Source organism: Passer domesticus, chromosome Z (genome assembly GCF_036417665.1).
Source record: "Passer domesticus isolate bPasDom1 chromosome Z, bPasDom1.hap1, whole genome shotgun sequence".
In the NCBI taxonomy this organism is placed as follows: domain Eukaryota; kingdom Metazoa; phylum Chordata; class Aves; order Passeriformes; family Passeridae; genus Passer; species Passer domesticus.
The window spans coordinates 8,285,859-8,312,435 of NC_087512.1; the positions used below are offsets into that span (position 1 = coordinate 8,285,859).

Here is a 26,577-nt window from a genome sequence, read left to right on the forward strand (position 1 = left end):
CTGGGGAGTTTGTTCAGTATTTTAGAGGTGAAATCCTCCTCTCTTCAAAGGTAACATACTTTTGGCAAGGTGGGAATGCTCATTGGTTTTCTTTTCAGCTCTCTGGCCTTTGACAGGTTTTCTCTGCACTGGAACCTTTGATCACAGAGATCAAATGGCATCAGATGTTTAGGAAAATCAGTACAGAAAAGATCCTGCATCTCCAAGAAGGTATGCAGAAGGAAAAATAAATTTTTACATGCCAAAATACTCCCATGGCTGGGAAGTGGAGCTGGTCAGGGAGAAAGCAACAGCACCAGAGATGCCTGAGTTTAGATGAGTCCTTGTAGACCTGCTCCCATGTGAGCAGTAGCCTGAGTCCATGGGGAGCCCAGAGCAGATGCACTCAGCCTGTGTGAGAGCCTCATGTCCCATTGTGGGTGCATAAGGGCCACAAGAAGTCCCACAGGTGCAGCCATGAGGAGCACTGCCCAGGATGCCTCACCCTGGCAGGCACTTGGCTTAACCATGCAGAGCCTGCAGCATCCCTCAAGGACCCACCTGGTCCTGCCCTCATGATAGGTCTGACTCATTGCCACAAGAAAATAGCAAGCAAGAGCATTTCCCCTCCAAGAAAAGCCGTCAAGAATTGAGCCTCTTTATCTCTTTGCTATTGCAGGCAGCTCCCAGGAGCTTCATCTCTCAGAGGAGCTGCCAGCTGAGCCTGGGTCTAAGTGGGAGAAAGCCCAGCTGAGACTGGTGACTACCTGTCTCATTCCTTCACCCGACAGAGCTCAGCCTACTGACTTCACTCAAAGCAGACTGAGATGACAGCACCCTTTTTTCCCCCAGTTTCCCTGTATTTCCACAGTCCCCCACAGACTGCTCACATGGTTGCAGCTGTGGCACACAAGGACCTTTTCTCCCCCACCTGTGCTTTGCTTATCCCTCCTTGTTTGGTTTGTTTGAGGGGAAGGCACCTCAAAATCCCCCTGGAGCCCCTCATGAGCACTGATCCTGGTAAATAGGGTCTGGTGAGCTCGGTGCTACCCAGGAGATGCCTGATGACCAGTCACCCCACAGCCCTGGGACAAGTCTGGCAATGGTCCCTGGGTTTCAGCCTGGGCCACTGGCTCGGCAGATGGAGCTCCTTCCCAAGGATATGAGCAGAGCAGCTCCCAGATTGCAGGGGGATGCTGTGGCCACTACTGGCTGCCTGGAGCAGTGCATGGACACTGTGTGCATCTTGAGGAGTCAGAGAGAGATCTGAAACAGTGAAAAAGGTTGATTTCACAAGTCTTTTTTTCTGTCGGCTTTGGAGGAGGAGTTTGAACAAGAAGACAGGAATGGATCTTCCAGTTCCTGTTCCTATAGCAATTAGGATTGAAAGATCTGTGAAGTAAACTCTGCCTTTTTCCCCCAGTACTGAGGGACTGGAATCCTCTGGATTAGGAAAAACCTCAGGTAATATTACTGCTCTAGACCTGAGCTGGCTTTGCAAGGTTCCAGGGGGCTTATGACACTGCCAGGCTTGCACAGGATAATCAGCTTTGCAGCAGCACTCTGTACAGGCAGAAACCAGCAGTGTCTGTGCAGCCACCTTCATGCTGAGGTGAGGTAAAAACTCTCCAGGCATCAGGAACCATCGGGAGCAGGGCAGAGTCCCCAAATCAGGATGGTTTCCAGAGGTAGGCCTGCTTGGAGTTGTCTGGTGGTGTGAGCTGGTGAAGGTCTCTCCATGTGCAGGGTACAGCCACAGGCCTCCCAGCTGGACCCACTCTGTGGCTGGCATGGGATTAATATGAATCAAGCTGCTGCTCCAGCCCAGGGAGCTGGGTGAGCTCCCCATGGCCAAGGGCTGAAGCAGTGAGGCCAGTCATCCCCATCCATCACTGGAGCTATCAGGCATTTCTAAAAGCCCAGACCTGGGGTGAGAGGTGGTATCCTCCCTGCTTTAGGACACAATTGAGTGTATTTCCAGGTGGAGCAGGATCCTGCACCACTCTGAGGGACAGACTCTGTGTCCTTTCTCTCCACCTCCTCGTGCTGCTGCAGGTGTTTTCTAAGTGCCATGTGCTGCTGGCAGAGATTTTGTTGTCCCTACCTGCACCACATGGACTGCAGAGCAATGTCACTTCACCCTCTGCAGCCACTCCCCAGCCACTTCCACCTTGTGTTAAGCCTTGTCCGGCTTGTAGCTAATCTGTGGCAGCTCATGCAACAACCTTGGCTCTCCCTCCTCAGCTGCAGAGGCAGCAGATACCTCTTTTCTCACACCATCTATATGCACAGAAAAAAATGGTGAGCAAACCTCCCCTGGGTCCCTGTATTGTCAATAAATCCCGCATACACCACCCAAATTTGTCAAGCTGCCACAAGAAATGAGAGTTAATGGGAACTGCTTTCTACTTTGCATGACTTTTCTGCTAAAAAGGTCCATTTTAAACAGTCTAAAAGGGCTTGGTAAATGATTAATCAGTTCTTGCAGCATTTGACAGGCCAGTCATTTGTTTATGGCTTATTATGTTTAGCTACCTATGGCTCTTTCTGCTAGGACATGTTGTATAATCTCCCTAAAAGCACCTGACAGTGACTAAGTGTTTGATAACCTGTAAAAGGAACTCCAATATAGAAAACTGCCGTTGTGTTTAAAGGAAGAATTGTTTCCTGATGGGCTCTTTAAAGAGTGATGCTCTCCCTGAACCACCAGGAAGGTAAACATATGCAGAATCACAGAACATTCCGAGTTGGAGGGGACCCACAGGGATCATCCTTTAGTCCAGTTCTAAAGTGAAAGGCCCAGACAGGGATCAAAACCACGACCTTGGTGCTCTTAGCACCGACTGAGGCAGCTTCAGAGTCTTAGAATGCTGAAAATCTGAGGATTCAGGAATCACATAGCTCTAACCTGAATAGAGGCCTGACAAACTCTGTGACACAGGTGCCAAGAGACTGGGGGAAGTTCTGGGGATAAATTTGGTCTGGGGAAGGAGACTCTGAGGGACTTAGGGGTTTAGGTGTGAGGCTGCCCTTCGAGCTGGCTGATTTGTGTTTCGTCACTTGAAACCCTTGAAGCTCCCGTTTAGCTGTAAGAGGGTCTAAAGTCCCAGCTCATTTTCGTCTTATCACAGTTATGTCAATGTTTAATCTGTGCATGCTAAGTGCTGCTAAGATCCTTGAGGAATCCTGGCTTCTTTCAGCCTGGGCGACAGACAGGCCCAGATCCACACCTGATTAGCACCTGATAAAGCAGCCCAAATATAACACAACAGTGCTGGTATCCAGAGGACATCTGGCTTCTAGGGAACTGTGGGAGAATTCAGCTCAGCCTGGCTTGGGAGCACTTGCACTCTGGGGGGGTTAATACAGCACTCACCAGAGCAGAGAGGCTCTGCAAGGACCAGTTAAATATAAACAGGAAAGGGTCTCTGTGATGCCATAACCCCATGGATGGAGCAAGGATAGGGCTGGATCTGGGCTCTGGTAACCTCTGTGCACCCCTTAGCAAAAGTCCTTCTCATCACCACTTGGCACCACTCAGGCTGACAGCTAGGCCAGCAGATGTTTAATGCTTTCTGAAGACATGGGATGGGAGTGCAGCTTCAGAAACTCTTTTACCTATTTTATCTATGCTAGGAATCGCAATTTCATCCTGTGGTGCCTCCAGAAGTGCCACTGCCTGCTCTCCCCACTGACCACTCTCATCTCACCTCTTCTCTGTGAGGGAAAGGGCTGGGGTGTTTACATTGCATCCCATGGCATCATAAGAGTGAGGAAAACCCAAAAAACCCTGGAGACAGGATGGCTTGGCTCAGTAGTTCCAGCTTACTTGCATACGATTTTTCTGCCCCGATATTCTGCTCCTGGGGAAATAAAGGGATTTAAAGCAACTCTCTCAGAGTGAAATCACTGCATAGAAAGCTTGGAAACGTCTCTCACATCCCTTATTCTTGGACAGATTTTTGAGTCATGATGTCCCTGTGTTCTGGGGTTTTTAATGTATTGCTTAATATTAAAAAAAAAAAAAAAGGCAGAAGAAAAAGGCAGAAGAAAAAGGAAAGAAGAAAAAAGAAAGGAAAAAATCTTCTCTTTTGATTCCTTATTTTTTCACCCTGGAAAGTGGTACAACTTGCATTAAAGGAAAGTCCTGTCTCCAGGCTGGCTGGGATGGTGAAAGGAGGAAGGAAGAAGAGGAAGAAAGCTCCGAAGGCAGCAACTGAGGACTGACCCAGAGCACAATAACACCTTCAAAGTGAAAATGTTGTTTTGCAAAAACACAAGGGTTTCACTGGAAACCACTCAGAGCCGTGTCAGGAGCCAGGCCAGCACTGGGAGGCTGCCAGGCCTGAGCACTTTGGGGCTGGCAGAGTGCCCTGAGCATGTGTAATCCAACCTGCTCCCCAAAAACACCCATGTCCTGCACCACCATCTCTTTGGGGCAGCAATAACCTTCATTTTCTTACCCTCCTCCCCTGCCAGGGCTTGCCTGAGAACACTTTTATCCATTCCAGCTCTTTTTCTCGGCTAAGTCTCACTCATCCCAAGCATGCACTTCTAAAACTAACCAGGCAGTTAATTAGGCTGGTTTGGGATCTGCTGTGATCGATCCAAAATGCGGTGACCTCTGGCATTTTTAATGGCTCCCTGGGTGGCTTATCATCTCTGTATATTTAGATACCGATGTCATAGCGACACGGGTAAATACACCCAGCCATTTATTGCTGGGCACAGATCAGATGAGCAAGCTGGCTCCTTTTCCCTCTCTCCATATAGGCTGCTCCTGCTAGTTCTCATCCTGTCAGATCACACAGACCCCAGGAAGGGGCCAGGGGAGACACAAACCTGGTTGCACAGAATGCATTGCCTCGAGCCACCAGCCTCAGATTCTCCTGCCTGTGTTTTGTTGGCAGTGGACACTCAGCTGTGCTGCATTAGCTGGCTTGGTGATGCTTGATGCAGCTGCAACACGTCCCTTCTGTGCATTTCTCAGCAAAACAAGGTTTTGATGTAATCCTGGTCTTACAACAACTTCAGTTTAATATACCTATCCTCATACTCTGTACCAAAACATCTTCCAGCCCCACTGCAGTATAGCATCTTTCCTGGCATAAGCCCAGGAGCTACTGAGTTGTAATAAATTAGGAGAACTGAATGATAATAAAAAAACAGAGACAGAGATGTAGTGGAAGATTCAATTTTTCCTCTGCAAGGAACAGAGGGGCTTTTCTGGCGTGATGGCTTTGGAATAGGTAGCAGGGCAGGCAGTGGAAGGGAAAGGGAAGCACATCCCCACACCCCCACATCCCCATGCAGTTCAGGGAAGGAGCAAAGTGCAGGGAGATAAAACATCTTTTACCAGCTGCATCCCTGGGAGTGTGGTGAAGAGCAGCAGGTGGAGGCTGGAACCTTCAGCACAGCATTTCTCTGCCTGTGTTTGATGCAGGGAGGTTGTGGGCAGGAGAGGAAATCCAGCAGGGCTCATAATTAATGTAAACACAGATCAGCCTGTGATGTCCAGCTTGTATGCTCAGCCACCAGCCCCTTCCCCTGGCCTCCTTCTCCTCCAGGCTCTAGCCTGACTTTCATCCCTTCATCCTTGCTCTGTGGGAGAGAATGAGGCTGCAGCCAAGAGAGGGTCATAGGAATCCTGGCACAGACAGGCTCCAAAAAAGCTCAACACAGCTGCCAGTGAGCAGACTGTCATTGCAGAGCGAAGTAAGCCAGAGCCAGAGGGCAGGGAGACTGGGCTGCAGGCAGAGCAGAGGAGCTGCAGCCCTCAGCAGGATTTAATTGGGTATTTTTGGTGTTTATAACCCTCTGTTTTATGAAAAACCATTGCAGGTGTGAGCAGCCAAGCTTTGGAAAGGACATTGTGAATAGCTTCATGAGGATCTTGGATTTTGTCTTCACCAGCTGGAGTAAAAGAATTCAGCAGCAAAGTTGCTAACCAGGTGTTGAGGCTGCAAAGGAATAATGGACACTCGGATTACCCACCGCGCAGGAAAACATGGAAAATTTCCAAAGGAGGATGCCAAAGAAGGGCACTTGACTGAAAATGTAGCACCAGTGAAGCCCTCCAAGGAGCTGAGGCCCATGCTGGGCACCATCTTGCTGGGCCTCATGCTGTTCATTGCTGCCGTGGTGGCCTGGTGCTACTACACGGTGTCCCTGAGGAAGGCGGAGCGGCTCAAGACGGAGCTGATGGACCTGCGGGCGGACGGCTTCGTCATCCGCAACCAGCACGGGGAGGTGGTGTTCCGGCTGGCCTTCCGCTCGGGCAGCCTGGACCTGGAGTCGTGCTCCAAGGAGGGCGAGATCCTGAGCTGCTCGCGCTCCAGCCGCGGGCCGCTCAACTTCTTCATCCAGACGGTGAAGCCCAAGGACACGGTGATGTGCTACCGCGTGCGCTGGGAGGAGCTGGCGGCCGGCCCGGCCGTGGAGCACACCATGTTCTGGGAGGACGCCCACTGGTACGGGGGCTCAGAGATGAGCATCCAGCACTGGCCCATCCGCCTGGCCGGCTACCAGGAGCCCGTGCCCTACGTGACCAGCGACGTCTACTCCTTCCGCGACAGCTTTGGCGGCATCCTCGAGCGCTACTGGCTCTCCTCCAAGGCGGCGGCCATCAAGATCAACGACTCCGTGCCCTTCCACCTGGGCTTCAACGCCACCCAGCGCGCCCTCTTCTTCCAGGCCCGCTACAAGGACTCGCCCTACAAGCCCCCGCCGGGCCAGCAGCCCTTCCCCGAGCTCAGCTACTGCGTCTGCGTGGGCTCCGACATCACCTCCATCCACAAGTACATGGTGCGCAGGTACTTCAACAAGCCCTCCAAGATCCCTGCTGAGAACGCCTTCCGATACCCCATATGGTCCACATGGGCCCTCTACAAAAAAGATATAAACCAGGATAATGTTCTGAATTTTGCAAGAGACATTAAGAAGTACCATTTTAACTGCAGCCACATTGAGATTGATGACATGTACACCCAGACCTATGGAGACTTTGATTTCGACCCTGTCAAGTTCCCCAATGTAACAGAGATGTTTGCAAAGCTGAGGGAAGACGGGTTTAAGGTCACTCTGTGGATTCATCCTTTTACACACATAGATTCACCCAATTATGAAGTGGGAATTGAGCGTCAGCTGTTCATCAAGGAGCCGTCGGGGCGGCTGCCGGCCATGGTGGAGTGGTGGAACGGCATTGGGGCCATCCTGGACTTTACCAACCCAGCAGCCCGTGACTGGTTCCAGAGCCACCTGCGCCAGCTCCGGCACAAGTACGGCATCTCATCCTTCAAGTTTGACGCGGGTGAGACCAGCTACCTGCCCAAGCAGTTCAGCACCTTCCGCCCGCTGTCGGACCCCAGCATCTGGTCCCGGCGCTACACGGAGATGGCCATCCCCTTCTACGAGCTGGCCGAGGTGCGGGTGGGCTACCAGTCACAGAACATCTCCTGCTTCTTCCGCATCATTGACCGCGACTCCGTCTGGGGCTACGAGCTCGGCCTCAAGTCCCTCATCCCCACCGTCCTCACCATCAGCATGCTGGGGTACCCATTTGTACTGCCAGATATGATTGGAGGAAACTTCCTCCCCAACAAGACGGAGGGGGCAGTGGAGATTCCCAACCGGGAGCTGTATGTGCGGTGGCTGGAGCTGTCGGCCTTCATGCCCTCCATGCAGTTCTCCATCCCGCCCTGGCTCTACGACAAGGAGGTGGTGGAGATCGCGCAGAAGTTCACGCAGCTCCACGAGTCCCTGGTGGCCCCGCTGCTGCTGGAGCTGGCGGGGGAGGTCACCGACACGGGCGACCCCATCATCCGCCCCATCTGGTGGATCTCGCCCCGCGACGAGGCCACTCACCGCATCGACTCCCAGTTCCTCATTGGGGACACCCTCATGGTGGCTCCTGTGCTGGAGATGGGCAAGCAGGAGCGGGATGTCTACCTGCCCGCGGGCAAGTGGCGCAGCTACAAGGGGGAGCTGTTTGAGAAGACCCCAGTGCTGCTCACCGACTATCCTGTTGACCTGGACGAAGTTGCCTATTTCCTCTGGGTTTCCTAACAGGCCCCTCTTCAGCTGTGCAATGGACTCGGTGATTAGTTTACTAGTGGTTTAAAGACCTGGGATTTTCAATAATTTCTAATGTAGCAATATTTCAGAGTGAAATTTAAAGGAAACACTGAGACCTCTGTTCTGTGTGGCAACTGTTCTGCAATAACTTATTAAAATGTATTGGATGGGTGTCTTTGTTACTGCATTGTGACAAGTGTAATGTACAGAAACACAGCCTCTGCTCAAAATCTTTTCCCACCAAGAAGTGCCATGCATGCTTCTTCTGTCTAAAGGCAATTACATGGTCTTCTTTGTTACCCAGTTTCACAGATGATCCCCTGGGACATTGAAAATTTCATGTGCTTACTGAAGGAGGCAGCTGCAGCAAAGTTTTTTTTTTTTTTGCAGAAAGCAGTCTGTGGTTATCCTGAAGAGGAAGGCACGCAATTTGCAGCCTGCATATGAGATAGGAGCTGATGCAGGACATTGGAGTTTGCATTTTCCATGCCTGAGCTATCTGAGCAGCAAGAAAGCTACAGCACTTGCTAGAGCTGTGCCAGCTGTTTTCCACCTTTTATAAATTACTGAGAACCATGTCCATGGTGTGCATGCAGGTAAACCTATAAAATGTGGTGATATCTCACAGCAGTCAAGGTGAAATCCTAGTACCACGTGATGCAGGGGTTTATACTTATTAGGTTCCATGTGTGTTTTAGGACCATGTTTAGGACAAAGGTGTAATCTGCCAGGTGCCAGGAGAGAATTTGGCCCCTTCAGAGAGTTCAGACAATTAACAAACCAGCCGGAGTACCAAGCTGCCTCAATTTCCCCACTGAGAATGTTTTCCCATCCTGTGTTAATGGAGATCCCTATCCATGGCAGGTGGATCCTCTGTCCTCCTGCCCATAGAGGCGACTGTTCTCCAGAATGAAGGTGTCCCAGCAGCTCCTGAAGGCTTTGGGTAACCAGGCTGGCTGTGAAACACTCTCCTCTCTTGGTCCAATATTTCCTGCTGTTTTTAAGCAAAAAGAAATTTTAGGTTGACACGACTGGGCAGTTTAAGAGAGTCCAAGGGTCTCTGGGCTGCAATGTCTCTTCCCAAAGTGAGAGACAGATCACTTTGCTGGCTCCAGCACACTTCCAATGGGCACCTGGGAGGTAAAGCTGTGTGTGGCCCCAGGGCAAGAGAAAGCTCCTTTTTTTTAGGGGTTTGCCTCAGGGCTGCTCCATACAAAAAAGTAAACAAAATGGGTCTAGGGAACATTGTACTCAGAGAGCTTGCTTGGTGCCCAGAGGAAGCAGATCCAAAACTGGCTCAAACCTGTTGCCCATCAGTAGGTCCATTGTGTCACAAAGGACCCTGCATGGACACAACAGCAGTGCCAAATGGGATGAGCCAGAACATCTTTTAGATATCCCTGAAAGCAGCTGGAATTGCAGTAATGCTGTCAGTGGTGTGGCAGCGGAGAGGGAAAACCAGCCCTACTGCAGGGATGTGAAAGGGAAAGTAATGCTCAGTCTGGCAGTTGTGCTCAGGGTTAACAGGACACCACTGAATCCTTACCACAGGCTTTCTCCCGTGCCAGGATAGTAGTTTCCAATGAAACATCTCCCCCAAGGCTGCGAAAGTGTTTCTACAGTTGCTGCTTCAAAGCTCCAAATGGTCCCGCACATCTGGTCTTGGGGGAAACAGAGAGTCCCAGGGCAGCCCTGCAAAATTCCTCTGGCTGTTGTTCCTTTGCAGAAAAAAAAGTTTTCTGGAAAGCTCATGCCCACAGTGCTGAGAGAGGAGAGAGCCAGACTCCATCACCCTCATATAGTACCTCTGGCCCTGTGACCAACATGCTCTGCATGCACACACAGCTCTGCCACCCACCTGCACCACAGGCTGATGGGGAAAAAAACAGACAACACTGAGACTTCCTGCAGACTCTGAGGGTGATGTGGGATGCCTGGTCCCATGGCTGCAAAAATGTCTCCCCCTTTCCAGTCTGTCCCTCAATGCCTTTCTCTGCTGCCCAGCTGAGGGACAGATGCTGGAGGCATCCTGTGAGCAGGTGGCACCACAGACACCCCTCCACGCCCTCCTGCCACACAGGGGCTGTGTGCTGTTGGAGAGACATCTTGTTTGCCTTGCTAAGCTTCAGTCCTGGTTGATTTTTTACACTCCCAGTGCTGTGCATGAGCTCTTAGCTGAATGTGCTGGTGACACGAGACTCTCCTACAGAACCTGGCTCACCACAGGCTGCCTGTTTTTTGGCAGGGGAAGTTTACTGCCCTCTTTGATGACTGCTGAGCTCAAAAACACCCAGCCCTACAGGCAAAATAAAAAAAAACCCAAACAAATAAAAATCTGTTTTTCTCTACTTGGCCTCTGGGATATTGTGTCAGCACAAACCATCTTCATGGCTCTCCTGGCACGAGGGATCTGCAGGCTGGCAGCTCCCACCCAGATTGAGAAGGTTGTACCTTTTCCTGAGGCTACCAGCCTGGCCATGTGCCCAAATGAACTCTGATGCTGTCAGTTTGTCCTTCCACCACAGTCACCCCCAGCCTCAGGCTCTGCCTGCCTGTTGGCTTTTCCTTACTTTTAATCAAAGCTGTGATTTCAGAAAGGTGTGGACACACTCACAGCTCGGGTCTCCTGGGCCAGCGGCCACTGCTCTGCTATCACCCATAGGCACCTCCTTGAAGTCCAGTTTGCTACAAACTGGGCTGCTGCTGTAGCTCCCCTGGGGTTTGGATTTTGCCACTAACACTCCTCCCTGTGCAATGCACAGCTGTGGATGTGTTTTGAAGCACTGCCATGCAGCTGACACCCAGCACAGCGCTGACCACACTCACTGTTCCATGTCCGTGGTGAGCCTCAGACACACTGCACCAGGTTTTGTGAGGATACAAACCAAACTCAAACCCAAAGCACCAATTCCTAGGAGGACCTCTGTATCACTGAGGATCTCTGCAAGGCTGTGAGTGCTCTAAACTGCCAACCTCCCCAAACGCCTTCAGCAGTGCCAGCTTCATCTCTCACGTGATCATCAGCCAAGTGTGCGGATGGCACTTGCACCCAAGGAAGAAGTCAAAGGAAAAGCTTTGGGTAAATGTCTTTTATTGCAAAAGGAGTGAAATGAAGTCCCTCTCAAGCCACACTGTAAAGGCTGGCCACTGCTAGTGATGCCCAATGGCATAAGGCAGCTATGGTTTGTGTGGTAACAATGGAAAGGGAAGGAAAAACATTATTTGGGGAAAAGGGGGTGATGTGGAGTAAGGCAGGCTCCTAAATGAGTCTCACATGCTCCATTCCTGGCCCTCCCATAGCCACAACATCTATTCCATCCGTGTCCTTGCTGTCAGTGCCACCTGGAAAGGGGAACCATGGGGACGGTGGGAACAGTCAGAAGGACCTTCTGGAGAGCCCAAGGGAAGCTGAGAACAGGGTCCTCTTGCTCATCCCCTACAAACAGTCTTGAAGTGTGTGTCCTCTGAGAGCAGCAAGGACTAGCAAATCCCCAGACTCGGTGTTGATAAACCTTTTTTGGGGTGAATGTCAGTAGAAATAGGCCCACGACCCTGGAGGTGTGTTTGGTCCCCACTCCTGGGGGCTGACACAACACTGGGGTTCACCTGGACATGGCCTTTTCATGGCTGGCCCTAAGACACAGCTAGTCTCTTTGCTGTCAGGACCTAAGGGAGGACAATCCTCAATCCAGTGGGATTGTCTGCCACCACTGCAAACACAAGAGTGAGGTTACTGCCAGCTTCTCCTTTTAAAACATACATAAAAGCTGCAGGCTGCAAGCTTTAAATAAAACAACGTTCTCCACCCTGATTTCAGTGAAGACTTGAGTGAGAAAAGCCCCAGATCTCCCTGAACCACCAGCCCCACCAATTTGGTACAGATGGACATACTTAAACTTCTTTTTGTTTTCCAAAATTTTATCTCAATCAAGGTGACTCATGTTACAGTTCATACCAATTAGCAATTAGAAAAGTGGTTAAAAACAGACCCACCAGCATTACAGTCTGACAGAGGACAGCATGTACAAACACAAGCATCCAGAAAACCTGATTCACAACAGTGCAAGCTTCAAAGTTCAATCACATAAGTATCAGGTGTGAAAAGACTGAACCCAACTCCCAAACCTTGTCTGCGGCTTTTTCTCGGCTGAAACAAGCTAAACCCAGCTTTGGCCAGTGACCCATGGTGTGAATCAGAGAAATATCCCTAGCAGCAGTTCCCAAGGTATCTGTGCAGAGCTTCCTGTCTGCAAGGTCTGAGAGATCCTCAAGTCCTGCAGTGCTACAGCATAGTGTTAGAAATAGTGGTTTTGGTAAAAAGGTGGATGGAAAGGCCATCTAGAAGCCTGTGAGACATCTTAAGGCAGCACTGCTGAGCCTATCCCCAACATCAGCTCATAGTTCTCTCAGCAACTTTATCTTTCTCCTTGCTGGACCACTGAACAGCCATGTCCACTTGTGCACTAATTACAGCATTTAGGAAAATAAGGATATTCTATAATCTTACCCATTCATTGATATAGTTAAATAAAAGAAAATTATAACTTTGTAAATAAAACCCTTTCTTCTTCAGGGGAGGGGAAAGAAGACAGTGTGTCTCATGGATAATTTCCTCCATGACCTTCCTGACAGTGCCTGAAACCACTGCAAGGAGATTAAAGGCACTCATCTGGCTGCTCCCATCATTTTAATAGTAGAAGGATAATAACAAGGATGCTGTGTTTCTCTTCACACAGCCTCATTCCTCATGAGTGATGCATATGGTGAGTGGCACAGAACCAGGGGGAGAGAAGACAGCATCTCATGGCCATGCCAGGATCCTTCCCATGAAGTCCTGTGCCAAGGATCCCAATTCTGCACTGGCAGCTGAGCTGTGCAACAACATCTCCTCCACCTAACTGATGCCTTAAGTTTTAGCTTTCGTATTTTCCAGATTCTGTACTGCATTAGTATATAACTCTGAACTTCATATAAAGTGTTAGCAAGTTCTCACAGTTTAGTTAGACAAAACAATCATTTTCCAGCCTGAGAACCAAGGACACTGTTGCAGCTTCAGGCCCAACAAGTATAAACAGAGAATTGAGAAGAGCAATTTGGGAGGATGGGACTTCATAACCTGAAGCTGTAATTGGACAGTTAACCCCAATATGGAAATGGACCAAAACTTATAAAAGTATGAAAACTTGTGACCCATCATCCATCTTGGGTGGAGCCACAGCCAGGCTCTTGTACTGCCCAAAGTGTATCCTTTGAAGGCCTTTCTGATAAATAACTATTCCTTTAATAATGTCTAGCCTCTGTTCTAGGTAGCCTCTTAAGGCATCATAATGACTCCCATGCCAAGGGATGACAAGCATTTCATGAGCAAAGGTTGAAAGAGAAGAGCTGGAGCCCCTCAAAGCATGGTCTAGGGCTGCAGAAGCTCCCTCCACACTTGGCCCTTCTTAAAGGCTTTGGCCAGACTCATCTCCTCGCCTTCAACATCACCCTGTAAGCAAGGGCCAAGTCCTGCCAGTGCCCTGATGAATGACACTGAGGTTCCAGGACTAATTCCTTGCCAGAGGGTGTCTGTAACTTGTAAATCTGCACCAGTGGCAGAGAAGAAACTTGAGTCCTTCAGAATTAAAAACCTGAGAAACAAAGAGGCTTCAGGAAACACTTGTGCTCCAGCTGGGCAGGGACCTGTTAGGCTCCCCTACATCCCATTTTGAGAGTAAATTATACAGGGCAAATTCAGGTGTTAAGGGAGTCCATCAAACCAGACTTCCTCACTTCCTAACTACACAAAACCACTTCAGATTTTGCCCCTAACAATGAAATTTCTCCTCCTGCACCCCATTACATCCCTCAAGTTTAGTGCATCTCCTTTTCTGCCTCCTGAAAAGCTCTGTGGTTGGAGATGGGCTTTGAGAAAGATCCTCACTGGTACCCAACCCTACCCAAAACATGTACCATCTCCCTGCACGGCTGACTTCGGCCAGAGCCACGCCCAGCCCAGACACAATTCCAGGAGAAGCCCCACAGATGCTGAGCTGTCCTTGGCTGGCTATAGCCTGGGCAAGATGCCCAACCCTTCCTAGCCATCACAATTGAATTCAATTCTGCAGAAGCTTATTAAAAATTCAGGGGTTGACACATGTTCCCATCTGGGACAGAGCTGGGAATTCTTGCCTTCGGGAAGGCTTCAATCCTGTTGGCCCTGCCTTGAGTTTCTGTAAATGCATTTTCCCAAACAAAACCAAATTAAAAATCTGCCAAAGATGCAGCTGTTGGGGACTTGGGGTGCAGGATGACATCACCCCATGTGCCCTCCAGGAGCCTCTGACACCAATCCCACCTCCAGCAACACCAACACTGCCTGAGAAAGCTCCCCAGGACTCTCCCAGGCAGAGAGGAGGGCTGACTCAGGAAAACCCCCAACAAAAATCATCACCTCTAACGACCTGAGATGGGCATTAGCTTAACTCCGCGTTAGATGAGAACATTTCCGTGGGTGCAGTGAGAACAGCCGCTGGCACAGACCCATCCGTGAGCAGAGCTGGTGTTTTCCACCCCCGGCAAACGGCACTGTCAATCCACCACACGTGCCGCTCGCGGGAACCGGCTGTTCCCAGGGACGCGCCGCTCCGAGTGTCTGAGGACAGCTTTGCTCCAGGCAGCCCTTCTGCCAGCAACAAACCTCATCTGCTCTTAAAAACCAAAAAGGATGGCGTCAGCAGGATAATCATGTAACCAGGTGGGGTCATAAGTGCTTTAAAAAATGGGACATGCTGGTACAGGCGGTGCTGCTCAAGGAAAGGCAATGTTGACGCCCCGGGCAAAACACGCAGGCAAGAGCCTTGTAGAGGAAGTCAAATGGGTGAGCAGGTGGGATGCAGCTGTCCCAGCAGGAAATAAGCAACCCATTCAGTTAAAACACATGGACATCACTTGAGTGACCTGGCCTGCCTGGCACCCAGAAAAGCAGGGGCATGGGGCAACTGTTAGTCCAGCGCCATCCAGGCAAAAGGGGGAAAAAATAGGTGTATATATATATATATATATATATATATATGTATATATATGTAACTCTATTTTGCTTTATGCTCTTAAAAATATCCATTTGAATATATTTGCCATATTAAAAAACTCACGGCAGGCTGTGCTGTAGCAATCCTCCCACAGCACACACCCCCATACCCAGTGCCAGGTGCTCCCACAAGACTAGGAATGCTCCCCACTGGCACTAAGCAACTTCCAACTCTTGAAATCCTTGAGAACTGAAAAGGTACTGGGTTTACCACGTGTCTGCAGACAGACTGACAACTCCTTTCTGACCTATACAGATAAATTGCTGCCTATTGTAATCCAATCAGAGCCTACCATCAGACCCAAATTAAAAAAATCAAGATCAATCCCCAAATAAAAAAAAAATTATCCCCAAGAACAGTGAAGTCTATTTAGCTCCCTTCCTCCACCCCAGTCTTAAATGAAATGTGCAATTAGAGTTATTATTTGTTAGAAAGTCCTAGGTAAGGCATAGTTATTCCAAAGCTGATTAAGAAGCCTGTTAGGAAACCCAGAGGAAATAGGCAACTTCGTCCAGGTCAACAGGATAGTCGGTGAGCAGCACTGGGGTCTTCTCAAACAGCTCCCCCTTGTAGCTGCGCCACTTGCCCGCGGGCAGGTAGACATCCCGCTCCTGCTTGCCCATCTCCAGCACAGGAGCCACCATGAGGGTGTCCCCAATGAGGAACTGGGAGTCGATGCGGTGAGTGGCCTCGTCGCGGGGCGAGATCCACCAGATGGGACGGATGATGGGGTCGCCCGTGTCGGTGACCTCCCCCGCCAGCTCCAGCAGCAGCGGGGCCACCAGGGACTCGTGGAGCTGCGTGAACTTCTGCGCGATCTCCACCACCTCCTTGTCGTAGAGCCAGGGCGGGATGGAGAACTGCATGGAGGGCATGAAGGCCGACAGCTCCAGCCACCGCACGTACAGCTCCCGGTTGGGAATCTCCACCGCGCCATTGGTTTTATTGGGGAAAAAATTGCCTCCTATCATGTCAGCAGATATGAAGGGGTACCCCAGCATGCTGATGGTGAGGACGGTGGGGATGAGGGACTTGAGGCCGAGCTCGTAGCCCCAGACGGAGTCACGGTCAATGATGCGGAAGAAGCAGGAGATGTTCTGTGACTGGTAGCCCACCCGCACCTCGGCCAGCTCGTAGAAGGGGATGGCCATCTCCGTGTAGCGCCGGGACCAGATGCTGGGGTCCGACAGCGGGCGGAAGGTGCTGAACTGCTTGGGCAGGTAGCTGGTCTCGCCCGCGTCAAACTTGAAGGATGAGATGCCGTACTTGTGCCGGAGCTGGCGCAGGTGGCTCTGGAACCAGTCACGGGCTGCTGGGTTGGTAAAGTCCAGGATGGCCCCAATGCCATTCCACCACTCCACCATGGCCGGCAGCCGCCCCGACGGCTCCTTGATGAACAGCTGACGCTCAATTCCCACACCAAAATTGGAGGAATTGTAGTTTATGAAAGGGTGAGTCCACAGAGTGACCTTAAACCCATCTTCCCTCAGCTTTGCAAACATCTCTGTTACGTTGGGGAACTTGACAGGGTCAAAGTCAAAGTCTCCATAGGTCTGGGTGTACATGTCATCAATCTCAATGTGGCTGCAGTTAAAATGGTACTTCTTGATCTTTTCAGCAAACCGCAGGAGTTTATCCTGGTCGATATCATTCTTGTAGAGGGCCCATGTGGACCATATGGGGTATCGGAAGGCGTTCTCAGCAGGGATCTTGGAGGGCTTGTTGAAGTACCTGCGCACCATGTACTTGTGGATGGAGGTGATGTCGGAGCCCACACAGACGCGGTAGCTGAGCTCGGGGAAGGGCTGCTGGCCCGGCGGGGGCTTGTAGGGCGAGTCCTTGTAGCGGGCCTGGAAGAAGAGGGCGCGCTGGGTGGCGTTGAAGCCCAGGTGGAAGGGCACGGAGTCGTTGATCTTGATGGCCGCCGCCTTGGAGGAGAGCCAGTAGCGCTCGAGGATGCCGCCAAAGCTGTCGCGGAAGGAGTAGACGTCGCTGGTCACGTAGGGCACGGGCTCCTGGTAGCCGGCCAGGCGGATGGGCCAGTGCTGGATGCTCATCTCTGAGCCCCCGTACCAGTGGGCGTCCTCCCAGAACATGGTGTGCTCCACGGCCGGGCCGGCCGCCAGCTCCTCCCAGCGCACGCGGTAGCACATCACCGTGTCCTTGGGCTTCACCGTCTGGATGAAGAAGTTGAGCGGGCCCCGGCTGGAGCGCGAGCAGCTCAGGATCTCGCCCTCCTTGGAGCACGACTCCAGGTCCAGGCTGCCCGAGCGGAAGGCCAGCCGGAACACCACCTCCCCGTGCTGGTTGCGGATGACGAAGCCGTCCGCCCGCAGGTCCATCAGCTCCGTCTTGAGCCGCTCCGCCTTCCTCAGGGACACCGTGTAGTAGCACCAGGCCACCACGGCAGCAATGAACAGCAAGAGGCCCAGCAAGATGGCGCCCAGCATGGGCCTCAGCTCCTTGGAGGGCTTCTGCTTCACTGGTGTGAAGCTCTCTGGCAGGAAGGTGTACATGGTGCTGGACTTTCCTTAGAGCTTTCTCCAGCTGACTGAGAAGGAAGCACGCCTGGGGTTCTCAGGAGAAGACATCGGATTGTTAGGAGAGCTCCCACCTCCACCGCGTCCCAGAACACCCATCTCTGAAAAAGGAGAGGATATAAATAGTCTGAGAGAACCTCAGAATCAAGGGACAGCATGTCATCCACTTGCTCCCCCCAGCCTCCTCTGCCCATCTGTGATGTGCCAGGTGCTGTGCTCCAAGCGGCAGACATAATCTCCAATTACTCTGGGCAAGACAACACATGCAGATAACAGCCTGAGCCCTACACAGGAACAACCCCAGGGCAACAAGGACTAAATCATTCCCGTATTTAATGTTTTTTTGTTGTTGGAAAGACTTTCAGTGAGGCAGGAGTGCAGACTGAGTGGCAGTAGGAGCTGAACAGGAGCCAGATCAGCCCACAGTGTCTTTAAGAGAAAGGGATAACTGAGAGCTGTAAAAGACACCACATAATGAATTCCATGCAGCCAATCCTAATTTTAATCATACTGCCTCCCTGGCAGATTTAATTCATCTGCAGCAACATCCCCTTCTTGTCCCAAGCATGTCCCAACTGCTCCCAAAGCATCCCAACTTGGGTGATGCTTTGCAGTGAAGTAAATCCCTGCTTCTCCACAGCCTATAGAGAGCCAAACAGAGTTGGGGTACAAGTGGCTCATTTCTGGTTTGGGGGGGCGTGTAAGGGGTGCAGTGAGTAGCACAGAATGGCTGGTTCCTGCCATGTGCTCAGAGCTTTACAGCAGTTTCTGGGTGGAAAAGAACTTCCAGCTTTTCTGGAAGAAAAACTAACCTTGTAGGAAGTGAGCAGTGGGCGCAGAGGGCCCTTCCTCCATCCAGCAAGGCTCCAGGCTGTGTTTCAGCTCCAGCCCACTCCCTGCTGCGTGGCCCCCGGGAAGTGGGCTGTGCCAAGAGCCTAATGGCTTTTCCTTGGCCACGGCCTGGCTGGGCTTTGCCAAGCATAACGCCCAGGATCCGGGGGGGAAATGTAAAGTAAGGACATGGGAGAGCAAGAAACAAACACAGCTGCAGGAGGAGCAGGGGAGGGAGAGGAGCTGCAAAGCTGCAGACCAGCTGCCTGATATCTGCCTGGTGCCAGCAAACACAGCCACCTCCTCCCCAAACTCTGGGGCTGTAAGCCTGCTGGGTGTTGGCAAACCAGAGGGAAAAACCCCTCTTTTTGGGCACAAATGAAACCAGTTGCAGAGACTCCCTCTAATAAGGGGGTTTTGCTTAACAAAAAGGAAGAAAAAGATCCAAAATGAATCACAGAACCCTCTCCCTGACACAGGCATGGCAATCCAGAACAAGTGGATCCTGTGCCTCAACAGATTTTTTTTCCTCAAGAAAGGAAAAGTAAAGCAGAAAGAGGTTCTGAATGCCAGCTAAGCTTTGTTGTTCCACTACAAGGATGGCCATGCGTAATCCCACAGCAGCATGTGTGCACAGGCCCAGCAAAACATTCTGCATTTATATCCATCTTGAAGCACATGTTGGATCAGACCTTGCAGTTGGGGAAACTTTTTGTGTGGCCAGATGGGTCATTCTACCCTTCCCCTGGGAGCCAGTAACTTCTAGACAGCCAGTTGCTTTAAATGGGATTATAGAGGCATTAGGAAGTGATTAGCCTGAACAGGCGATAGGTTTAGTTAAACAACTTGTCCCACAGCCAACTCCCACAGAGCCCTCAGTTGCCAACAGGGAGCTCAGTCATGGGATGGGGACAGCTCCAGCCACTCCAACTGTGTCACCCAGCTGGATCCTGACTCCCAGGAGGGCAATGGAGCTCTCATCCACATGGTATTTGTGATGCATGGCCAGCTGAGCCCAGCCAAAAGTGGGCAATAAAGACAGGGAGGAGGTGCTGGTGGGATGAGGCTGTGTTTGGGATAAACCTTCATCCCTGCCTCAACTCTTCCTTGGCTTTAAGGTGAACCAGAAGCAGCACAGGGCTGTTCCAGGGATGGTGGGGGAGGAAGGTTTGCCGAAGGACCTTGGCCAAAACCAGCAAAGCTGAGTGAAGCCACAAAGCATAAGATGCTTCTGGAAATACAGACAGGCACTCTGAGCCCAAATGAGCCCGCACCTCAACACTGGGAGGTTTTGGGATGCCAGAGAGAGAGGGACATGAAAATACCTGTGGCTTTGGAGGCATGCCCGTGTCTCACTCGTGCCTTATCTAGGAACTACAAAGCTCAAGGTGGGAAAAAATAAAGTGCACCCTCCACCAAGCAGGACTTGCAAAAGTTATTTTGAAAATTATTTTGGAAAATATTTTTTTTTTAAGTTTTCACATTTTCTTTACCAAAAAAAGAGGGGGAAGTAGTGTTTTCTTTGCCAATTCTCATTCAGGGTTTTAAGCCCAAGAAATATCTGATACTGCTGCTGTGGCTCCATCTAAAATTGACAGCAGCTCCCAGGGCTTCAGGGAGTTTCTGGATTTTTATCTCCCTTTCAGGAAGCTGGTTTATTATTTATGAACTTCTTCGAAGCTGCTCTATTTTTGGCTGTTTCTTTCTTTCCCTCCCCCCCACCATGAACTGGAGCTCATGGCACACATGAGGGAGCCATCACTGCCACTGTCAGTAGAGAAATAGAATTTTTTAAGAAAGGTTTTGCAGCCTCTTGAGTCCCTTGGACACCGATCTGCCCAGAGGGATGTGCAAGCTGACTGAACTGGTGGATTTAATCCTGCTCTGACTGCTGTGGCTGGGCCAGGTCAAAGCCTGTGGCTCCTGATGGACATTGCCCACTCGGACACCACTTCAACAACGATGCTGAGAACGGTGTTTGCAGGCATCACCCAGAGCAGCGATGGGCCAAGGAGGTCTCCAAAAACAATCTTGGTCTCCGCCCTGTATTTTTTTGCCTTGTTAACAGAGTGTGTGCTCTCCAGTGGGGGATTTGGTTCCATCCCAGGTGAGAGCTAAGTCTCCCAGGATCCCCGGAGATGCCTTCTGCCTCTCACTCACAAGCTGCAGCCCACAGAGGTGCCTGCTCATGCACTGCCTGTTTCAACAGATTTTTTTTTTTGGTGTAATGCTAACTTGTTATTTTGCTCCAAGATGACATTGTGGTGACCTTTAACTCCTCAAAAAAACACACAAAAAAAAAGAAAATAAGAAGGGAGAGTGTCAAAATCAAACAGCATGTTTGCAGCTTGCTGCGCTGGAGCTTCCCAGCTGACCCAAAACAAAGCTTTTCCTCTGTGTTCTGTGCAAGCAGTGAGTTGCCTGGCCTCAACTCGAGATGAAAGCAAAACATCTGAGCAGGACACACTTTACGGAGTAAAAATAAAAATCCATTTTTTGACCGCTTCTATTTTTACCAGCGCCACTGCTAACCGCGGGCTGCGAGACCCACAGCACCACTAACCCCAGCCACTCTGCAATTAGGGCATTCATTTAAAGAGGGTCAATAACACACACAGCTGGTCCCTATTGCCCTGGCAGGGTCAGGTCTGAACTGTGCTGGGGGCCAAGCTCCTGCCAGGGACACACACCCATTTCCCACGCCGGGATGCCAGGAAACCCTCCCTCTTCCACTGCAAGGTGCTGCCGCCTCCTCCCCAAACATCTTGGCAAGAGTTGAGCTCAGGAAATAGTACAGAAACACTGCAGATTTTACCAGGACGCATCTCCAAACCCACACAAGAGCAGGGAATTAGGACAGCAAGTTAAGGGAGAAATGCCTTCTCTGCAAAAAAGCTGTGGGAGCAAAAAAGGCTCCACGTGTCCAGTCTGGAACTGCCTGCAGGGAACCTGCCCTGACAAAGGGACTTTGCACGCCTGATGGGAGGGGGACAAACAAACCTTTCCTGAGGGTTTAATTTCCCTTGGAGGGCTCTGCAGCAGAGCACTGGAGTTCTCTGGAGGGCTTTTTGGAGTCAAATAGGGTGAAATCAGTGCTCCTTCCGCTTGGTGCTGATGGGAGCAGGTGGGACAGGTGGGGGCACCTTGGTGACAACACTGGCACAGGGCACAGGGCTGCTCCTCACACACCCTGATTCCACATGGATCAGAGGCACTGATTGTCCCTAATCCTGTGGATTCCCCCAAATACTAAGCTGGATCACTCTGGGGGTCTGGGTTTATCCCTGCGGTACTCAAGCCTCCTCGGGGGGCAAGTGTGTGGCACAGACACCCAGCCCCTGAGCCAGGGCAGCAACTCTGCCTTTGCAGGGACAGCAGGGAGAACACGGTGTCCCAGAGAACCCCTCACCTTCACTGTCCTTGCTGTGGCCAGAGCAGGGACGGACACTGCCTGGCCTGAGGGGTTCTTGGACATGCTGCACCTCCTGCAAAGTGACAGACCCTTGTTGCCAGGGCTGCTGCAAATCCCCCCCCCGCAGCCGGCTGCTGGACACAGCCGGGCCCATGCTGGAGGCACCTCATCCCTCCGGGGCACGGTGCCCCAGTGCTTACCTGGCCACGGCTTCCTGGGGATCCCTGCCTGCCGCCTGGCTCCACCACAGATGTCCTTCTAAGCACAAAAGAAAGGAGCACCGCTACATCCCCGCGCCCCCGGCATTTCCATCCTCTCCGCGGCGCTCCCAGAGCGGCGGTGTCCGCGGGCAGGAGGAGGGGACCAGCGCGTCACCGCCGTGTCCCCGGGCAGCCGAGCCCCCGGCCGGGCTGTGCCGAGGCGAGCCGAGCCCGGCCAGGAGCAGCGGCCGCTTCCACCGGCTCCGCTCCCGGAGCGGGATCCGCCCTGGCATCTCACCTCCCCGCCAGGTGAGCGGGAAGGGCCGGCAAGGCAGCATCCCCTCCCGGCGCTCACAGCAGCGCCGCAATCAGAAAGCCAAACGGAAAAAAAAAAAAAAAGGACCAACCCAAAATCCAATACAGGGTTTGGGGTGGTTTTTGTTTTCTCCCCCAAATCCTGTGATTTTAAGCAGAGCCGTGATCCAGAGGAGTAATGAGGCTGACTTGTGTGAAAAGAAACAAGCTGCCCCACTGCTGCTGGCTGGTTTGTAAGATAGGATTAAACAGCAATTGGCACTTGGAGGATAAACCTCAAATCCAAGGTGGCCATGTGAATAAAGAGCTCATCTGCAAAGTGCAGACAGACTGCCAGCACCTCACTCTGTCTGCAAGAGGAGTTGAAGCTGTGGCATTAGCTCTGCCCAGCCTTAAATATTTTCACCTTTATTACAGGAATCGTGACTTTGCAGCCCGGTTTTGTCCTTTAAAGTTTTCAGTGTCAGGTGATGCTCCAAACGCATTTAGTCACCTCATCCAGTCTTCAACCATGAATACAAAGCAGCCACTTTTGATCCAATTCAGGCAGAAGACAACTTAATATTTAACACCCCTGACAACTCCCCCTTTACAATATGCTCTTTCTTAGTTCTTCACCCCATGCTAATTACCAAGATGCAGTTTAATAGGCTGGCTTTTCACTTTAACCCTGCACACAGCTCATGGTGATTTTATCTCATGACTAAATCATGACCAGAGGCTTTTGCTTTTCCCTGCCTGGAGGCACATCAGGGAGCCTGAATTTATCTGAGCCACAAAGATTTGTGGAGACTTTAAAACAAAATGAGTCCTCCCGGTCCACTCGTATCAAAGCACATTGGGCACGAGGGAGAGAAAGCTGCAGGGCTCTCCCTTTAAGAACATGTCTCTGTCCACCTTGGAGGAGTCCCACGGGCTCTGGGGGAGCTGGAGGGAGGGAGCCTGGCTCTGAAATTGTGGTCTGTGGGGTAACCCTGAGCCCAGCAATCAGCTCCTCAGCACCTGCAGGACCATCAGGTCTTGTGCCCAACAGTGGCAAAACCAGAACACCAAATACTGGTGCTATTGGCTCATTGTATTTGGCACTTTTGCCATTTAAGATACGCAGCCACAAAGATTTTGGTGTCTTTGCCACTGTCTGCTGGCCCCAGCCCATCCTTGTTTGGCACCAGACGTGTGCCACCTACCACCCCTTCACCCCAACAGCCTCTCCCCAAAGTGAGGGTCAATCCCACTGCTCGTCTCTGTCCTCCCACCCCACAAGTGGGACCTAGTGCCCCATTTGGTCACACAGATTCTTTCTCCAAAGAGCTGACTCAGCCCTTTGGGAGCGCTCAGCATTTCGGATGCTGATGCAAGCTGAAACCTGAGCCCACCCCAACATCCAGTCACTACAACACGATATGGGGGAGAAATGGAAACCTAAGTACATCCCTCTGGCACAGCCCTGCCGATTTTCCAGCCACCGAGTCACCATGAAACGCCAGGCACTGGCAGCTCCAGAGAGCTGTGGATGGCTCATGATGCTGGGCTGTTGATGCAAGTCCCAGAATTTACATCTGTATCCATCAGCTGGTGACGCTGGACAACCTTGGCCCAAACGCAGTCACCAATCCCTTTAAGTGCTCCTTTGCAGCTCTTCCATGTGCAGATCCAGCCACGCAGACACAACTCACAAGCGTCACTCTCCCCTGGGCTGCAGGTGTCTGCTGTGCCAGGCATTTGCCCCTTGGACACCATGGGTATCCCAAGGCAGCACGGGAGGAAAAGGAGAAGCAGCATTTGTGCTTTCTGACAGCTTTGACTGCTCCTTGCCATGGCCAGCGATAGCGGAGCTGTCCCAAAACCCAGTCCAAACCCAACCCAGCACAGAGCACAGTGAACTGCCTATACCCATCTACAAAGTTTTCACTGCCAAGCATCTCATCAGGCGGCACAAGTTGAAGGTACACTTTGCAAGCGGTGCCGGGGACGTGTCTCGGGGCTCCGTCCATCCTCTCCGGACAGCCAGGCTCCCACCCACCGGAGAACCCGCGCGGTGCCCGCTCCCCGCGGTCCGGGCGGAGCTCAGCACCCTCACCCCGCTCCCCTTCCCGAGCCACGGCCGGTGCGCAGCCCGGGCTCTGCGGGATGGCAGCCCCCGCCCCGGAGCCCCGCACTCACCGGCACCGCGGGGCCATGGCCGGGCCGCGCTCGGGGCTCGGGGCTCGGCGCTGAGCGCGGTTCCGGGGTTGGGCGCTGCCCGCCCCGCCCCGGCTCCCGCCCCGCACCGGCCCACGGACCGGCGCTCCCCGACGGGAGATGTAGTTCGGCCCGGGAAGGGCAGCGCCGGGCGCTGGAGCTGCGGGGGATGCCCGGGGCTGCGGGTGCCCCGGGGCTGGGGGGTTTGGCAGGGCTGTGCCGGGATGCTTTTGAGTCGGGATGGGGTTTTCATGCGATGCTTTGGGACTGGGATGTGCTTTTCATGGATTGATTTGGGGCCGGGCCAGGTTTTTCAATGGGATGCTTTTAGGTCGGGGCACGCTTTTCGTGGGATGGTTTGAGTCTGGGATGCGGTTTCATGGGGTTTCCCTGCTCCCAGGAGGGTTGGGGTGCTGCTTGGTGTGGGCACAGCGTGGCAGGCTGCTGCTGCCCGGGATGGGGTCCCCAGGGAGCTCCGTGCTGAAGCATCCCCCCGCTGCGAGGAGCACGGTGCCGAGGATTTATGATCAGCAGCACGCATGGAGGGGCCCGGGCGGCGTTGCCCCCAGCACCGTGCTCTCAGATCATAGTCAGACAAGGGCATTTCACGCCTTCATTAATTATGTGCTGCTTTCAAAGTACCCCTCCTTATTTAGCCTGTGTCAGTGTTCATATCCCAGATGGATGGCAGCTCTTCCTGGACAACTTGCCAAAAGCAAGCACGTCCTCAGCAGCCCAGCATGAAGCCGACAAACACGGGTGTCAATGACAGCTTCTATTTTTGGCTGTGTTACTATGCTCCAAGAGTTTTCCCTTGCATGCTTTCTTGGTCTCCAGCTTGTGCGTGGTGGGAGGGCACCAGCCTGCAAGGGCTGTTAAAGTGCCCACCAAACCAGCAGCCAGTGAAGCTTCTCCACCCTTCCCAGGAACTTCCCCAGACTGTGGGAGGGGGGTCTGAGGGGAACAATTGCCCTTCACCAGTGCCATGGGCCAAAATAAGCCTCTGAAACAAATTAATGTACCCTGGCATTACCATCTCATTGGCCATTTCCAGTGGGTCTCCCTGCCTGCAAACACCACTGTCTCTTGCTTGGTCAGTTCCCTAAAATTCTCATACCAGACCCATGTCAATTGAGGAAAATACTCCTGTTTCTCAGTGGAAAAGACCTTGAGAAACTTCTCTCTGAGGCTCAGGTGTAGAGACATTTATGGGGAATCCAGTGCTCTCTGTTTATTCCTGTTGTTGCTTGGTTTTAGTTTCTGAACTCAGGAATTTAAAACCAATCACTAGATTCTGCAAAGTCTCACACCTAATTCTGGCCCACGGGGATTTGATGCAGTAGCAGAATGATGACTGTGCTGGTTGAACAGCATCTTTTCTGCCCTCTGCCCAGGGCTGAAAAAGCTGCTTCAGCAACAGGGACATCCTAAAGGTAAACACGTGGGGATTAAAAGGTGCTGCCAGACCTGCAGTGGGTGAAGGACAGGGCTGATTACTGCACAACAAACAGTGTGGCCAGGGAACACGTTCTTGGTAAGTAGAGCACACAATGACAACAGAAAATACAAGAGCAGCACAAGAAACACTGATGTGACCCCAAAATCTGGGAGATGCTAAGGTACATGCAGTAGGGCTTGGGGATTCCAGCAGGATTTGAGGTGTTGTAGAGTCCCAAGCATGGCTGGATGAGACCATGCATACAAACAACTGTCCAGGGAGAAAATCTGGCTTTCTTAAGGATCTGTCACAGAGGTCCCTGGGGACCATGGGGCACCAGGACAGTACTCCCCAGGCAGCAATTACTACCAAGGGATATTTATCAGGGGAAGTCAGAACCCTCAGGATGCGCAGACATCCCTGGGACAGGGATGGTCTCAGTCCAGGGAAAGAGATGGATGGCCATGGCAAAGCCACAAGCACACATACTGAGAGAGCATCCCTTTGGCAGTGGCAGGAGGACACAAGGTTCAAAGAG

The 26,577-nt window shown here is 51.9% G+C and overlaps 2 protein-coding genes across 5 annotated transcripts in view; one reads left to right on the top strand and one right to left on the bottom strand.

The window, feature by feature from the left end:
- The window catches only part of LOC135289496 (myogenesis-regulating glycosidase-like), a 32,421-nt gene extending 22,429 nt beyond the window's left edge, over positions 1-9,992 (top strand). For 2 of the 3 annotated variants that reach the window (XM_064403126.1, XM_064403125.1), the window contains exon 2: positions 5,821-9,992. In XM_064403126.1, the coding sequence (XP_064259196.1) occupies positions 5,953-8,043 (2,091 nt within the window). In that variant the 5' untranslated portion in view covers positions 5,821-5,952 and the 3' untranslated portion in view covers positions 8,044-9,992. Of the gene's footprint in view, positions 1-5,372; positions 5,469-5,820 lie in introns of those variants that run through there. The other variant, XM_064403127.1, reaches the window with a different exon arrangement.
- Positions 9,993-11,126: 1,134 nt separating this feature from the next.
- Positions 11,127-24,665, bottom strand: MYORG (myogenesis regulating glycosidase (putative)). Of its 2 annotated transcripts, none has more exons than XM_064403419.1 (2): positions 24,584-24,665; positions 11,127-17,763 (listed from the first exon to the last, which is right to left on the bottom strand). In XM_064403419.1, exon 2 carries the CDS (start codon positions 17,636-17,638, stop codon positions 15,602-15,604), a length of 2,037 nt encoding a protein of 678 aa, XP_064259489.1. In that variant the 5' UTR covers positions 17,639-17,763; positions 24,584-24,665; the 3' UTR covers positions 11,127-15,601. The 2 variants fall into 2 exon arrangements, with proteins under 2 accessions (XP_064259489.1, XP_064259488.1); XM_064403418.1 differs by lacking the exon at positions 24,584-24,665 and adding an exon at positions 22,106-22,450.
- Positions 24,666-26,577: the final 1,912 nt, after the last annotated feature.